This window comes from Castanea sativa, chromosome 7, assembly GCF_040712315.1.
Source record: "Castanea sativa cultivar Marrone di Chiusa Pesio chromosome 7, ASM4071231v1".
Classification (NCBI taxonomy): Eukaryota; Viridiplantae; Streptophyta; class Magnoliopsida; order Fagales; family Fagaceae; genus Castanea; species Castanea sativa.
Window position 1 is genome coordinate 18,179,732 of NC_134019.1, and position 15,481 is coordinate 18,195,212.

The 15,481-nt window shown below is 34.6% G+C and overlaps 2 protein-coding genes across 3 annotated transcripts; both read right to left on the reverse strand.

Annotated features, from left to right (window-relative positions):
* Nucleotides 1-270: 270 nt before the first annotated feature.
* Nucleotides 271-1,228, reverse strand: LOC142642364 (uncharacterized). Its single transcript, XM_075816718.1, has one exon. The coding sequence runs from the start codon at nucleotides 927-929 to the stop codon at nucleotides 492-494; it is 438 nt and encodes a 145-aa protein (XP_075672833.1). The 5' UTR covers nucleotides 930-1,228; the 3' UTR covers nucleotides 271-491.
* A 3,362-nt stretch (nucleotides 1,229-4,590) lies between these two features.
* On the reverse strand, nucleotides 4,591-13,138 carry LOC142642956 (uncharacterized). 2 transcript variants are annotated; one of them, XM_075817422.1, is made up of 6 exons: nucleotides 12,671-13,138; nucleotides 9,220-9,432; nucleotides 8,345-8,440; nucleotides 6,968-7,113; nucleotides 5,309-5,528; nucleotides 4,591-5,049 (listed from the first exon to the last, which is right to left on the reverse strand). In XM_075817422.1, exons 1-6 carry the CDS (start codon nucleotides 12,803-12,805, stop codon nucleotides 4,861-4,863), a joined length of 999 nt encoding a protein of 332 aa, XP_075673537.1. In that variant the 5' UTR covers nucleotides 12,806-13,138; the 3' UTR covers nucleotides 4,591-4,860. The 2 variants fall into 2 exon arrangements, with proteins under 2 accessions (XP_075673537.1, XP_075673538.1); XM_075817423.1 differs by having other exon boundaries at nucleotides 12,628-13,005.
* Between the last annotated feature and the right edge of the window lie 2,343 nt (nucleotides 13,139-15,481).

Below are 15,481 nucleotides of genomic sequence, written 5' to 3' on the forward strand. Positions count from 1 at the left end.
CAAACATGGAAATCTTTAAACATTCCTAGGAATCCTAAAACATTACCCCGTACCAAACGCCACAGGTAAAAATTATTATTTGAAAACTATTTTCAATTTCAATTTTTTGAAAATTATGTTCATATTGTTTTGAAAACAAAAACAAGAATTCTCCTACCAAGCAAACCCTTGGTAGCCTGAGAAAAATAAAGTAAAAGTGATTCCGTTTATTCTTTTCTTCCGTTCTATTCTTTTTTTTATCCCAAACTTTGAACCATGGAGACAAAAATAAAATAATATATAATGACATATACAATTTCCATTACAAATAATTCAACAACAATAATGAAAGTACAATAATACAATGGATGGAGACCCATCATTTTGATGAAGCTTTCCACCATTTATACACCACAAAAAATTTGAAAGAATATGACATAAATGAACAAAATCAATCATTTCACACACCCAAAAAAAAAAAAAAAACAAAAAAAAAAAGGGAATGATTCGCATCAACAATGAATATTAGTGAAATTGGTAGCCTTGTTGGGAACTTGGCTGGGATAGGAACCCACTGAAGAAGATGATGTAGACCTTTTGTGAACAGTGGAGGAGTGGTTGTATTCATTACCAGGTCTTTGCTGTACGAACTCTATGGTTGGTGGCTGAATTTCAGACCTGGTTCGCCTATGAGATGAGCCACTGACTGATTCTGCTGCATTTAACAAATGGTAGCTACGGGTTGAGTTTTCTGATTGGCTTCTATTATAGCTGTTGTGAGGCCTCGGCTTCCTGATAGCATGGAGAAGAAATGGAATTAAACCTTCCATGATTTCTTCTTCTCTTTTTTCCTCAAAGCTAGATGGGAAGGAAGGATAGCTACGTAAGGAGAAGTATTTTTTTTTTTCCTTGGAATTTATAACTTTGATTTGTATGTGTGTTAAAGTCATAACGGAAGGTGTATATATATAGTAGGATTTTGAATTATAGGATATGGATGAGGAAAGTCGGGAGAAGATTAAAACAGATGGTCAAATGACATGTATATCCTTTGACAAAGCAAAACCAACAAAAACCAACAAAACCGTGTAGCATTATTTATTATATTGCGTCGTTGTGCTTAAAATTGAGAGGGAAGAAGTTGAATAATCATATAAGTCAGCAAACGATTTATATGAGTAGTATTGTTGTTTAAGGGGACCTGGGAGCTAGAAGTAATATAATCTGTAAATGGGGTTTGGTTTGGTTTGGTTTGGAATAGGAGACTCAACAAATTTGACTTGATAATTAGCTGCATCACGTGTCATAGCGGATCGTTGAAAAACTGAGTGCGATCCGGATCCTGATCCTGCCTTTACTGTCTTTGACTATTGAGGATTGAATAGTCACTGAAAGCTGTGGCGGCTCCACGCGGCATTAATTGTTTTAAAAAGGGCGACCTAAATTTTCAACGAAGAAGAAGAAGAATAGTCAGAGACAGAGAACCAAGTCATTGTCAATTTTGTCACGGGGTCGAAATCTTAAACAATGTTTTTTTCTTTTCAAATCATTCCAAATGGAAGGAAGTAACGAAGTAGTGTAGCAATAATAATAATAACTCTCCAAAACGAGTTCAATGAGTACATTACTTACCATAAAACAAAATGAGTTGCATCATTCATGACGCAAGAACAACACAAGTCAGATTTCTTTTTTTTTTTCTTTTTCTTTTTCTTTTTTTTGATACTTAAAGTCATTGTTGAAGCTTGCATCTCCATTTCTTCTTCTTCTTCTTCTTCTTCTTCTTCTCTCTCTTTCTTTCTTTCTGCTGTTTCTGCATTTTTGGTCTTCTGAAGTCTGCTATTCTTTGTAGATGAGACGATGAAGATGAACTTTTAGTTTTTTCAAAAAACTAAAAGTGAGAACTGGAGAAGAGGCATTTGTTACTAATAGAAGACGCAGAGGAGTGATACAGCCTGTGATAAACTCATAAAAGTGAAGATGATGGTGAAGTTGTGATGAAATTCAAAAGTGGGTAGTGTAGAAATTGAGGAGACAGAAGTGAGAAGGCGTGTGTGAATAAGAAAAAGCAAGAGAAAAAAAAAATTAAAAATGAGAAGAAAGTAATATATGATCTGTGAGGAAAAAAATAAAAATAAAAGGTTGGAAGTGCTTAGCTGAAGGAATGAAGCCACTGCCCCCAGCTTATTTAAATTTTGGCATTTTGTTGCATTAAAGAATTAATGTGTATTTTAATTGAAATAATACTAGTAATTTAAGACTTATGAGTTGGATTAAATTAATTTTAAAATAACAAGTTTTATAAATATATGAAAATATAAATTTTTAGTTTTTTAAAGAATAATAGGATATAAATTTTTAGTTTTTTAAAGAATAATAGGATATAAATTTTATTTTTTTTAGAACCCAAAACATTCTGATATATCGAAATAAGTCCATACTAAAATATTTCATTCTTTTAGAGAAACTGAAATAGCCTTCTTAATGGTATTCATAACATTAATTTTTTCTATCAGTGTCTCCTACGAGACGGTAAATGTTTGGCTGTCAAAGCGTAAAGTGTCAACTTCTTTTAGTTGTACCAAATGCTCGGCTGTCAACCATTTACTTGGGCCTTGTATTAGTATTTAACTAATTTTTTAATGGGCCAATCTTCTAGATTCTACCATTTTGTTTTTAAAATTTTAAATTTCATAGTAGTTGACCACTTAAATGGACTTGGGTTGCTAGGAAAAACTTAAGATTATTTTAAATATAGGCTTGCACAAAAATGTTAAGGATATATATATATATATATATATATATATATATATATATATATATAACAATTTCCATTATGTTATTAACTCCCTTGATTAAGAAACTTGATATCTAATTTATGTTTGCTTATAATTTAATATTTTCTATTTGTCATATGAAAATATGATATAAAAAATACATTTGAAAGATAAATTTCAATATTTATTTTGGCTATTTTAGTCATTTTTTCTCCTTTTACTAATTTAATATATCTATTTATCTTTTCTTAAAAATTTAAATTAACTATAACGTCATTACCGTTCGACCTCAGTTCGACCTTCAAAACTTTAAATCTCTCCCTTTAACGGTTCATTAAACAGTCCAAGTCCGAAAATCATGCATGCCACATGTGGCCATGTGACTTTTGAAAGAATATGTACACTAAAAGGGTTTTTTGTGAAAAATCTATGGACAATTTTTTGCCACTGCTTTGGTTAAAATTTTGACATATACGATTGAGTAGTGGGTTTATGTAAAAGTTATTATCCATTACTTACAATCAACTATTTTAGCAAATTATGACAAATGGTGTTGTTATAGAAGAATTGACATTTTACTGGCCCCAAAAAGGATAAGCCTATCTTATACAGTTTTATTTGGTATTTGATGCCCCCTTGAAACCTTATACAGTTTGTTCAATAGTAGCAGTACATTGCACCTTTTCAAAATTAGGATTAAAATTGCACAAATCTTATTAAATTATTTTTTTATGCCAACGACTAAGGATTGCTGATAAAACTCCGCCAAAAAAACACACACACACACCTTTACCTTATTTAAAAGAGAAATAAGCCAAAACGGCCATAAAAAAAATTCATTCTTACAATCAAATTCTCAAATTATTACCATCCAATTATGCCCCATTTTGGCTGCAAGAAAGGAAGACGGAAGAATACTGCCCTCTCTCTTTCTCCCTCTCCCCCTTTAAACTAATAGGGTACTTTAATATCAAAGAGCCATATTCCCTCGTTTAGTCTTTAAGGAGATTTAATCAATTTACTCTGGTGCACTAATGGTCATTAGAGTTTGAGACTTCATTTTAATAGGCCTAATTAGGGATAGAAAAAGCTCCCCATTCCGCTTGACCTGCCTTGCCCTACTCCGCTTCAGGCAGATTTTCTTAGCCTCGAAGAGATGTCGAGGCGAGGACAAGTTTTGCTCATCTCGCCCAGTCTTTCCACACATCTCCTTGAATGCTCGTGTGTGTGTGTACACGCGCGCACATGTATTCTTTATCATTTTCAAAAAACATCTAGTCTCTCATTCTCTTTTGCGTGCTCTTATGATTGCATTTTTTCTATACATTTCATGTTTATCTCATCAGTTTCAATAGGATTAGTAAAACATCTCCAACCTGCTCCAAACCCGACCTATCTCACTCTCACCCCACACAAGTTTTTCCCTCCTCGAAAAAGAGACGGGACAGGTTTTTCCCTAATCAATTTAAGCCTCCTCTGTGTGAGTTCCGAGCATAGCTCCAAAAATATGTTCAGGTTCTGAGCTTGGCTCCAAAAACAAGTTCAGGACTAATAAGGCCATCTCTTCAATGAATGACACCTGACCACCCTCAAAAAGGGATCCCAACATCATCTACATCATAACAGTCAAAAAGTTTCAAAACTGTCTTATGCTCACCAAAAAGTCTCTCACACACTAGATCCCTTCTTCCTCTTTCAATTCCAAATATTGACAACAGCAGATCTATTTCATGGCTTCACACTCTATGGAGCTTCTCCCATGTAGGCAATAGAAGATATGGAGAAGGAGAAGGAAGATATATAACATAAACCAAACTGAGAAAAAAAAAATCCATTTCCTCAACTAATTGTATCCATTGCTTTAACTTATTTCCATACACTAGGATACAAATGCTTACAAGACAATTTATTGAGAAAGCTACACAGAGATGCAAACATTTGCGCATGCACACACAAACAAGAGACATGGTATGAACAGAAAATTGCCAATGATCTGCTCTTCTATAGTCTCTGAATATGGCAAAATTTCAGACCTTTTATACAGTAATCGAGTTGCAAAATCAACCACATTTAGAAGCCATTTGGATATCTAGTTTTCGTTGGGTTATATGCCACTAAATTTTTGCTGGATCAGATGCTGAGCTCCTTCAACCAGTCTTTGGACAACTTCACCTGCAGGTAATATTTCCTTGATGAGGCCCACACCTTCGCCAGCATACATCGCCATGCTTTCAATATCACCTCTGGTTGTCGAATTTGGAACAGTACCGGCAAAACGTTTAATTTCTTTTTCCTAATGAACAAGAAAGTGAGTTTAAGCACAGAACAACTAGAACAGAATGATCATGATAGTTTTGGGTTAAAATTCAATACAAAAACCAGTGTTTATAATGAATTCATATAGAAATTAAGCATTTGCAAAGATCACATCTTGAAATCCTCAAAATGATTGTCATCATATCAAATAATATGAAAAAAAAACTTTAAGTTAGGAGAGGGAATAAGGCTAAACTACAAAATGCTTTATCGAATATGAAAAAGTTGACTCTCACCACGCCATGTATTGTTGAACGACCAATAACAGGCTGATTGAGTTCATTCTCATGAGGAGGAAGGGATTTCCAATCATTGAAGAAAGGCGTTTGCAGAACACGTTCTGGTGCACCAGGCCACCTTGCGCGGCCAAATACATTGGTGTACTCAGTTTTTTCAAGTTCAATTAACTTCCTCTTGTATGTAGGATGAGCAAAGCTTTCCAAAGTTGCAACAAACCTGGAATACAATTCTAATATAACAATCTATAATTGCAACAACATTATGAAATAGTCCACGTTTAAAGATTAAGGTCAGGATTTGTAAAATAAAGTTGAGAATTATGAGCCCTGACCAGATTCCATTATCTAAAAATTAACCATGATTTTATTTTTTGAAAAATAATATCAAGTTAACCATCAATGCTTGACCATAACTATCTCATCTATTTCTCCAAAGTTAAATAAAAAAAAAAAAAGAATTTAATTGAGGAGATCCTTGAAAAAACACAATCACTTTAATAACAGTTATCCTGCTATGAAGCAAACTCCCAGAAAAACAGTCCAATATTAGAGATCATTGGGACATGAAAAGAATTCCTTTTTGTTTGTAAAACACTGAAGGCAGAATTCTATCATGCCTGCACAGCAAATAGCAGCATTCCCAGAATATTATTTGTAATAAAACCCAAATTAATATGCATTCATCTTAGTGACAGCTTTATATATATCTTTTCAGATTTATAAAAAAAAAAAAATTAACCACACTCACACACAAAAGAATTAACAATAATATTACAGCATATGGAACAAATTAACATCATTTTAATATCATTTTCAAACATATATATGAGATAATCACATTTGCATCTGTCAACCAAAAATCCCTCTTTTATGGCAGCATACTTATCTAAGGTCCCATTTCACATGCTGGATTCAGATTAGAGTTAAGATTAAATAGTTCAAATCACACAATTGGTGCATTACAATCCAGGAATAACTTAGTCTGGACTTGCCTAATAATTATACATTCATGTGATTATCAAATGCCATGGATGGTGGTGGGATTAGGCCAGAAAACTCTTTGGCCTCTCCACATAAGTTCTTCACCCCAGTTAAGATGCTTCTGCCAGACAGACTCTTGATCTAGTTGATGAAGGGTTATTTCAATTGGATGGGAAACTTGTGAAACCAAAGTGGGTCAATCTCCAGTTGAAAAGGCCAGTTTTCAGGCAAGATAGGTGGCATCTGGAGGTGAGAGAGGGGAGCAAGTTCAGTGAAGCACATATATGGCTGACAAAGTTTTGGCAATCAGCAAACTGACCCAAGGAAGCTTGGGAGGCACAGTTGGGTTTCAATGTTTTTCAACAAGTCTTGGAATTGGAAACTCTTGGTGGGCTGATGTAGGATGAGTCAGTTATGTGGTGTGAAGGTTAGGTGAGGTGGCGGTTCCATGGGGAAAGGATGGAGTGTTGATAGGTGGATGGAGGGGAGAATGAAAATGGAGTAAAGAAAACGGAAGAAACCACACACGCACACAAAGATCTATCTTGGCTTTCCCTAAACGCATCATAGGTGTAACCAGACCTAAATGTATGCTATGCATGCTAACATACCACTGCATGGTTCACCAAATGAATTCTTTTAAATGTATTTACAGTAAATTAAAATGTTCCAAACCTGGTGCCTAGGCAAACTCCTTGAGCACCAAGGGCCAGTGCAGCAACATAACCACGTGCATCCACAATACCACCAGAAGCGATCACAGGTATGTCTTTATCACCAACAAGATCAACTACCCTTGGCAAAAATGATATCAAACCTTCCTGAGAATAATTGATCAAGAAAAGGGTGTCAAAACATAGAACCAAGAAGTAAAATCAACATAAACTGAATTTCATCAATGCAAAATATATTTAATGCTACTCACAAGGAACTTCTATAAAATTCAGTTTGACACCATTGTAAAGACAACAGTTCAAATCACACTTCAGTTCTAATAATTATTGTTTTTTATTTTATTTTATTACGTGGAACCTCACCAAGGCATGGCCCTTTGGACCCACCCTTAGGGAGTAAACTAGAGATACTGGAAAGTTATACTGTGTTACTCCCTTATTAAAATGTCAATTTTTAATATGTGTATTAAAATTAGTTTTGGCCTTCCACTACCTTTTTTCATTCCCTCAACTTGAACCAACTCATTTTTTCTAATTGGTGCATTAATCACTTTCCTCTAAACATGACCAACCATCTCCAGCAACTCCCCCTCATCTTTTCATCAATAGAGACCTCCCTTATCTTTATATGAATTATCTCATTTGAATCTTATTTTTCCTTATATTTCCACTCATCTATCTTAACATTTTCTTTTTAGTTACACTCCTTTTATGAATATGTTACCTCTAACATTCAGTACCATCTAGCATAACTAGTCTCAACCAGTCCCTAGCCCATAAAAATGAGGTTTGTGGTAAGTTGCCGGCCAATGTAAAATTTAATCACTCTATTATGAACAATTTAGAAGGTTTCAAATGCTTGAAATGCTTTGAAAAATGAATTTGCTATGTTATACAACTGAAACTTTGTCCTCAATTCTTCAATTCCTACAAGCGAGCTTATATTTTAAAGGCACATGATGTTCAAGAGGAAAGGCATGATAAACAAATGATGAGTGTCTAACATCAATGCTAAGGAAAATAATTATAAGAATAAGCCAAATTTGGTAAATATTCTGATAAACAGTGGCAAGACCAAAAGAGAATTTCAAAGAATGAAGACTCATAAATTGTTTATCTTATTTTCCTTTATCTTCTCCTTTTTTTTTTATAAACTTTTTCTCAACCTGTGTGCCTTGTTCTCTTTACTTTAACTTGTGCATAATTTGAAAGGTCAGGTTCTCCACCCACAATATATTTTCCTTTCTTTCTCCCATTCTGAGTTTCTTATTTGCAAAAGTTATTGCATAATAATTTACTGGTCCAAACAACTAGTTATCAGATATTTATCATTGCATAAAATTACAATAATAATTCTAAAAACAACAATCACTGATACCTTCCCAAGTACATGCCCTCCTGCTTCAAGCCCTTGGACAATAATTGCATCCACACCAGCCTCAATTGCTTCTTTTGCTTGTTCTACACTCCCAATCTTCAATAGAAAATACATGTAATTCATGAGAATCACCAAGGAAAACAATTGGAATTGCAGTCTAATAAGTGCATTTGTGAGAAGGAATTAACACCCAACATGAATCTTTTATGTTATTCAAACAGAACCCAATAAATGAATCCTCTGAGCCATTTAAAATTTATGAGTATTATCATGAATGCAAAACTTTTTGAACACCTTCAATGGCCAATAGTCGGTTTTGTACAGTGCATGCAAACCAGTTAGATACAAGATTCTACAACAAAGCCACCAGTAAACTTTGGTAAAATCATGGTAAGGACTTTGATGTTTATTTTTTCACATGGTTTGGTTCTCAATGGTCACATATCAGCCCACTTTGAATAGGTATGGATATATTCTTTGTGTTCTTTTTATAAGTGACATTTGGCCTTAGGGGAGAGAAATGGGAGATTTGAATTCGTGATCTTTGCTTCATAAGACATTCTCTTCACTTGATTGTGCTACCCATTGGGGTTGAACGTGTTCACTTTGAACCTTTCTTTCTTTCTTTGTTTTTCTTTTTTTCTGACACAATTGAACCGTAATGCATTTGATACATTCAATTGGGTAAAATTAATGGTGCCTAATATGATTACAATGTGTCAGACTAAATGAAAATGCTACAGTACCACTGGGCCACTAAAATCATGCACATCCAAGTCGATGAGCCAAATAACGCAATATTATCCATATAACATGTCTTCTTTTTTATTTTTCTTTTTTTAATTTCTAAATCAAAATATGTAGTCAACACTTACTTGGGGAACAACCTTGACCCCAGCACGATGAGCTTCAAGTACAAGCTCCTTGGAACATTCACCCCAGGAAATTTGCAAGACTGCTACCTTCTCATCCAGTATAGCCTTTATATTTTCCTCATGGGGAAATGCCAGAACAACACCAACCCCAAATGGTTTGTCAGTTAAGGTTCGAGTTTTCCTTATTAACTCCCGCAAGTATTCTGGTGACTCCTGGAAAAGGTAAACTTGAAAGATAAATTATGTATGCTGAAAATTTCAATTAAAGTTAGAACTGTAGTGCATTCATAAATCAAACTAGCAATAAAGTGGAAAAGTTTTACCTATCTTTTCTTGGAAAAGGAATAGAACGAAAAGGTTTTAGTGGTCTCTTAATCCAATAAAAGCACACTAAAATGTAAGCAACGGTTCCATTTTTTATTACAAGGGGGGTTTCGAACCTAGGTTATCCCCTATGGGAGAACTGGATGACACCATTGAACCATATGACTCATGGCTCCATGGGGTTTATATTGCATATTTGACATAAGTTAAATTACATATGTCATCCTTGTGATTTGCCTATTAAACACAGATGCACCTTGTGGTTTATTTACACCAAAGTGCTAAGGTAAAAGGGGTATCTATTTCATACCGTTAATAGAAAAGATCAAATAATCATCTTGCTAGCGTCTAGTAAGTAAAAGTTCCAAACTGATTCGTCTCTTCCTAGCCGTTTCTTAAATGCCAAATAGATCTATTTCGGGCATACCCAAATGCAATCTTCTTCAACCTCTTTTTCCCAACAACATATTCTAATTCCCACCTTTCAATTCGTTGGCTGTTAAAGAACTTATTTGTTTCTCCTTCTCAAAAAAATAAAAAAAACCCTTATTTGTTTCTATTCCGAGTCAACTCAACAAGCTTACCCAAGTTACTATCCCCACTCCAATTCTTCATTGAAAATTACTCACTACCCCTTTTTCTATCTCTACTTCTAGTTGTTCTATTCCAGATTCTATTTGTATTTGAGACTTCCTACTTGCCAGTGAGTTGCCCATAGAAGGGTTTAGTCTTCCACTTTGCCCCAAGGAGCATATCAACAAGGCAAGCTAGCTACATTAGAGCTCCAAGCCCATAATGAAAAACGAAACATTCCAACTGAACAGAAAAGTCCTAAAAAGGTGCTTCAGAGTTTAATTTTAGTTAGATTTGTTTGCATCAATATTCATATCAAGGGCCAAGCGCATTTGTATGTCGAATCCTAATTTATTTAAGTGCAAGTAATTAATACTAACTATATTACAAGCACAATAACCGTATGGCTAGTCTAGGGTTGCCCTATCTAATTCATATAAATGGCTTCATTATCATAAATAGAGATCTTAATTAAAGGGGTGTAACTGTTTAGGGTTTTCCACTTTAGATGCAGTTTTCTAAGGCCAAAACACATTGATTACTTATTTATTTCTCTTTCTTCTTCTCTTTGATTCTTTATGATATTTTCTTATCCTCACATGATAGTATAGCCCTATCTCATCTTTACAGACATGGTATAGCAGAGCCCAGTTTACTCTCCCACCACCATTGTTAGCCACTCTATAGGACTCATCTTGATCTATACCATAGCATGAATAGTGTACATGTTCCCTCTCATGCTAAATTGCTTTTACTCCTACAAAGCTTAGTCTTAATTTATCCCCTGCTGTAAATAATGTTTGGACAAAATCCCAAACACATTTTCATTCTTCCTTCTCAAGCAAGGTAGTCAAAGGCGAAAGGCGACCTCAAGGCATCAAGGCCTTGTATCACCTGAGGCATGAGGCGACAAAGAGGCACTAGCCTGAATAAAGCAAGGCACCAAATCTAAATATATTTGTTAAACATATAGTACTTAAATTATTTGTACCTGCTGTATTGAAACATTATAATGAAGTGTTTTTAAATGCGTTGCATGAAGAAATTAGGTCTATCATGTTATTTCAAAATAGGGTAAACAAGGTTTAGCCTCTATTAGTTATTCTAACAATAGGTTTTAAAACAAGGTTCTACTATAAATTAATTAATCTAACAATAAGTTTTACAACAAAATTTTGTAAATTAATTTAGTAAAAAGTTAACAGATGCCCTAAGAACATTGGTTTAAAAAGTATTTTTATAAACTTTTTATGGGAAAAGAAAGAATTAATTATTTTTTTAAAGGGAAATGCTAACAAATGCTCTTAGGGCACTGGTTGACAATCCATTTAAAAAAAGTTTTTATGGAAAAAAAAAAAAAGCAATTGATGTTTTGACAGTTTTTTCATTTTCCATAAAAGTGATGTCAAAACTTTCCTAAAATGGATTGTTAACTATTGTCCTAAGGGCACTCGTTAGCATGACCCATTTTTTAAAAGCTTTTTATATTTTCTATAAAAGTAATATTAAAACTTTCCTAAAATGATCCATTATCAAATTCTCTAAAAGCACCGGTTAACCAAACCCATAATTTATCTTACAATGGGTTTTATAACAAGCATTTTTAAATTAATCATCTAAAAATAGGTTTTACAAACTTCTATAAAAAATTTAAAAATTTAGGGGTGCCTCACCTTGCCCAAGAGCTTAGGTGAGTGCCCGGCACAGCTTTGACTACAATGTTCTCGAGTATCATATTTCTTTGGCTTCCTTTTCTTGCAGTACACCAATCTCATTGGCCCAACCTACCAACTGTCTATTGACCTTACAAACCTAGTCATCTACCAGTCTAATGCTTCACATGCATCATTGGCCTTTAACATCATCTGATAAGTGTCTAGTGACTTTTCAAGCAAATGAGGATTTTTAACCAATCCATGCAGTCTTAGTGATTTCAACTATATCATTTGGACATAATATTGAGAAAAGTTTAACAAGAACGGCTTGCAAGGTGTAATCTTTTACAAGAACTTGGCACGCATGAAAAATACAAATTTTACAACACATTTATATAGATTTGAAATTAAAAAAAAAAAAAAAATCTGATTCACCACTTTGAAATATTAATACAGAACAATTGAATTCAACCTAAACAATAATCACAATTAAAAAAACATTATTGAAAAATTACACAAATAATCACAATCAAATAAGAGCTGGGCAACAGAAAAAGTAAATTAACAAAAACTATAAACAAAACGGGGCCTTAAAATTAATTTCATTGTCCATTATCATCACAAAAGATTTTAGGCTTTTCTGATCACAGTATATGAATGATCTATAAACATATTATCTAGGCTCTAATTCAGTATTTTAAGAAATCATACCTATAATATCCAAGGATTCTCTTTATCTGAGATCAACTAGTCAAATAGGATTTTCAAATTGGATCATTATAAAGCCGTACTACACAAGACTAATTAAGATTTCGCATATGATCAAAGATGTAGTTATGTATTGGCCAATACTCACATGAGTCAAAAGGGGAAACCGGAAAAGGTAAAAAGAGAAATACCCAATCAGGGGCTCGAAGGAAGCCAAGTCCACCAGCATTAGCAACAGCAGCAACAAGCTCTGGTGAAGAAATATCAGGTCCCAATGGTCCCTGCACTATACCATACTCAAAACCCAAAATCCCTCTCCAACCCATTTCTTCTCTTCCTATATTCTCTCTCTTTCTCTCCCTCAAGTACTCTCCAATGGTGGATTTGGCTGAAACCCAATACTGTATATATATATATAAAAACCAGTGGCAGTGATCAGTGGGGGGCGGCGGATTGTGCCGTGTGGGGATGTTGTGGAAGTTTCCAAAATGTAAGCAAAAGTGTTATTGTACTCTCTCTCTCTCTCTCTCTCTCTCTCTCTCCGCACAATCCTTAAAATGGGTTGGTTGATGTTCCTCGTAAACGTAAGCCAAGACGTCATTTGGGTTTGGGGTTGCACATGGGAAGAAACTCCACGCCGCATCACAACATTCATTAATGGTTCTATCACCTATATGTACTTTAGACTTTATAGTTCAGACGTTTATTATTAGAAGTTTTATAGTTTATCCTACCTTTACCTAAAAATCTTTTTCTCTTTTGTCTCTATTTATTTGTCTTTACTTTATTTCTCAACTACTAGCAAAATGGTAATTTCATGCCTCAAGGGTAATCTTGTATTTGAGTGTTGATTTCCTATTGTTGCTTCATTATAAAATAAGTCTTCAAGTCGTATAGATCAAAATTGCAGGTCATGAGCCTCTATTGGACTGCTGAAATAACATATATCATGAAAATTAAGTTTTAATGGTTAAAAATTAAAATGCATCTACGTTGTTTCTCAACAAAAAAAAAAAAAGCATCTACGTGGTTGAGTTTGGTCACGTATGATTACAAATAATTAATTTTGATTGCATGAGAATTCAATTTAAAACCAATGACATGGAGGCATGGGAAAGAGGAAGGAGCAGGGAGGCTATTTATCCCTTTAACAAATGCTTAGATGAGTGTCTTTCCTCACTTACACAGTGGAATAAGAACACTTCTGACCATGTGGGGAGGAAAATTTCTGCTTTGCAAAAGAAACTTCAATGGACTGAAAGTCAAACAAGAAATCTGGATGGTATGGATGATATTCACGAGATTAAGGTGGAATTGAATAAGATGTTGCTGGCTGAAGAAGACATGTGGAATCAAAGGTCCAGGAACTGCTAGTTGAAGTCAGGAGATCGCAATACCTCATTTTTTCATAGTAAGGCATCTAACAGACATCAACGCAATACTATCTTGAAAATAATGGATTCAAATGGTGTATGGCGAGAAGATGAAGAGCAGATTGGCAGGACATTCATTGAATATTTTGAGAAGCTTTTTGCATCTTCACGACCAGTAATTAGCGAAGAATTGATTGATGCAGTACCTACAAAGGTGACGGATAGAATGAACTCAATACTACTTCAAGAATTTCAAGCAACTGAGGTAAAAGGAGCATTGAAGCATATGTATCCACTAAAGGCTCCTGGACCAGATGGTTTGCCTCCTTTATTCTATCAGCATTTTTGGCCCACTGTTAATTCTGTTGTTATACAAACTGTATTGGACTTTCTTAATCATGGGGTAGCTCCTCCAAACTTTCATGAAACTCACATTGGTGCTTATTCCAAAAAATAAGAGTCCTAAGAGGGTAACAAATTATAGACCAATTAGTTTGTGTAATGTGGCCTATAAACTTGCCTCCAAAACAATGGCTAATAGGTTGAAGGTGGTCCTCAAAGACATTGTGTGTGAGAATCAAAGTGCCTTTGTATCTGACAAACTCATCACTGACAATGTATTAGTGGCTCATGAAATTATGAATCATATCAACAAGAAAAGACAAGGAAAGTGTGGGGAAATGGCATTGAAGATAAACATGAGTAAGGCATATGACTATGGGAATAGGGTTGTCTACAACAAATTATGCTGAAGCTTGGCTTCCATGAGAATTGGGTTCACATAGTCATGAAATGTGTCTCTCCTGTAACATATGCAGTCCGTATCAATGGGATCCGTCGTGGTGAAATCAAACCAACACATGGCTTGCGGCAAGGAGATCCATTGTCACCATATTTATTTATTTTATGTGCTAAAGGCCTATCAGCTTTACTTCACAAGGCAGTGCAGAATAAATTTTTGAAGGGTGTTGCAGCATCTGCTAGGGGTCCGAAGATCTCACATTTGTTTTTTGCAGATGATAGTTTAATATTTGGAAAGGCTACTGTTCAAGAACGTCTTAAAATACAACGTGTGTTGCAAGTGTATGAAGCCTCTTCAGGACAACAACTAAATAGAAATAAAAGCTCCTTATATTTCAGTTGAAACATATAAAATGGTACAAAAGAGGCCATCAAAGCCATGTTTGGTGCACAAATCATAAAACCGCATGAATCATACCTTGGGTTGCCTTCCTTAGTTGGTAGATTGAAGAAAAATTTCTTTGCTCAACTTAAGGAATGAGTGGCAAATAAATTGGCAGGTTGGAAGGAAAAGTTACTTTCAAATGCAGGAAAGGAAATATTAATAAAGGTTGTTGCTCAAGCAGTGCCAGCTTACACTATGAGTTGTTTCAAGCTTCCAAATGCTCTTTGTGATGAGTTGACTAGAATGGTTAAACAGTTTTGGTGGGGGACAAAAGAAGCAAGAAAGGAAGTTAGCATGGATGAGTTGGGAGAAGATGTGTCTTACAAAAGAAGGAGGAATGGGTTTCAAGGATTTGAAGTGTTTTAATCTAGCTCTTTTGGCAAAACAGGGATGGAGGCTACAGACCAACGCTTCTTCACTCTTTTATAGAGTATACAAAACTA

Excerpts from the sequence above, each read along its gene's own strand:
- LOC142642364 (XM_075816718.1), bottom strand. The coding sequence starts at position 929 with ATGACTTTAACACACATACAAATCAAAGTTATAAATTCCAAGGAAAAA.
- LOC142642956 (XM_075817422.1), bottom strand. The coding sequence starts at position 12,805 with ATGGGTTGGAGAGGGATTTTGGGTTTTGAGTATGGTATAGTGCAGGGA. Across the intron at positions 9,433-12,670 it reads TCCTTCGAGCCCCTGATTGG|GAGTCACCAGAATACTTGCG; the intron begins GTATTTCTCTTT and ends TACCTTTTCCAG. Across the intron at positions 5,050-5,308 it reads GTTCAACAATACATGGCGTG|GAAAAAGAAATTAAACGTTT; the intron begins GTGAGAGTCAAC and ends CTTGTTCATTAG.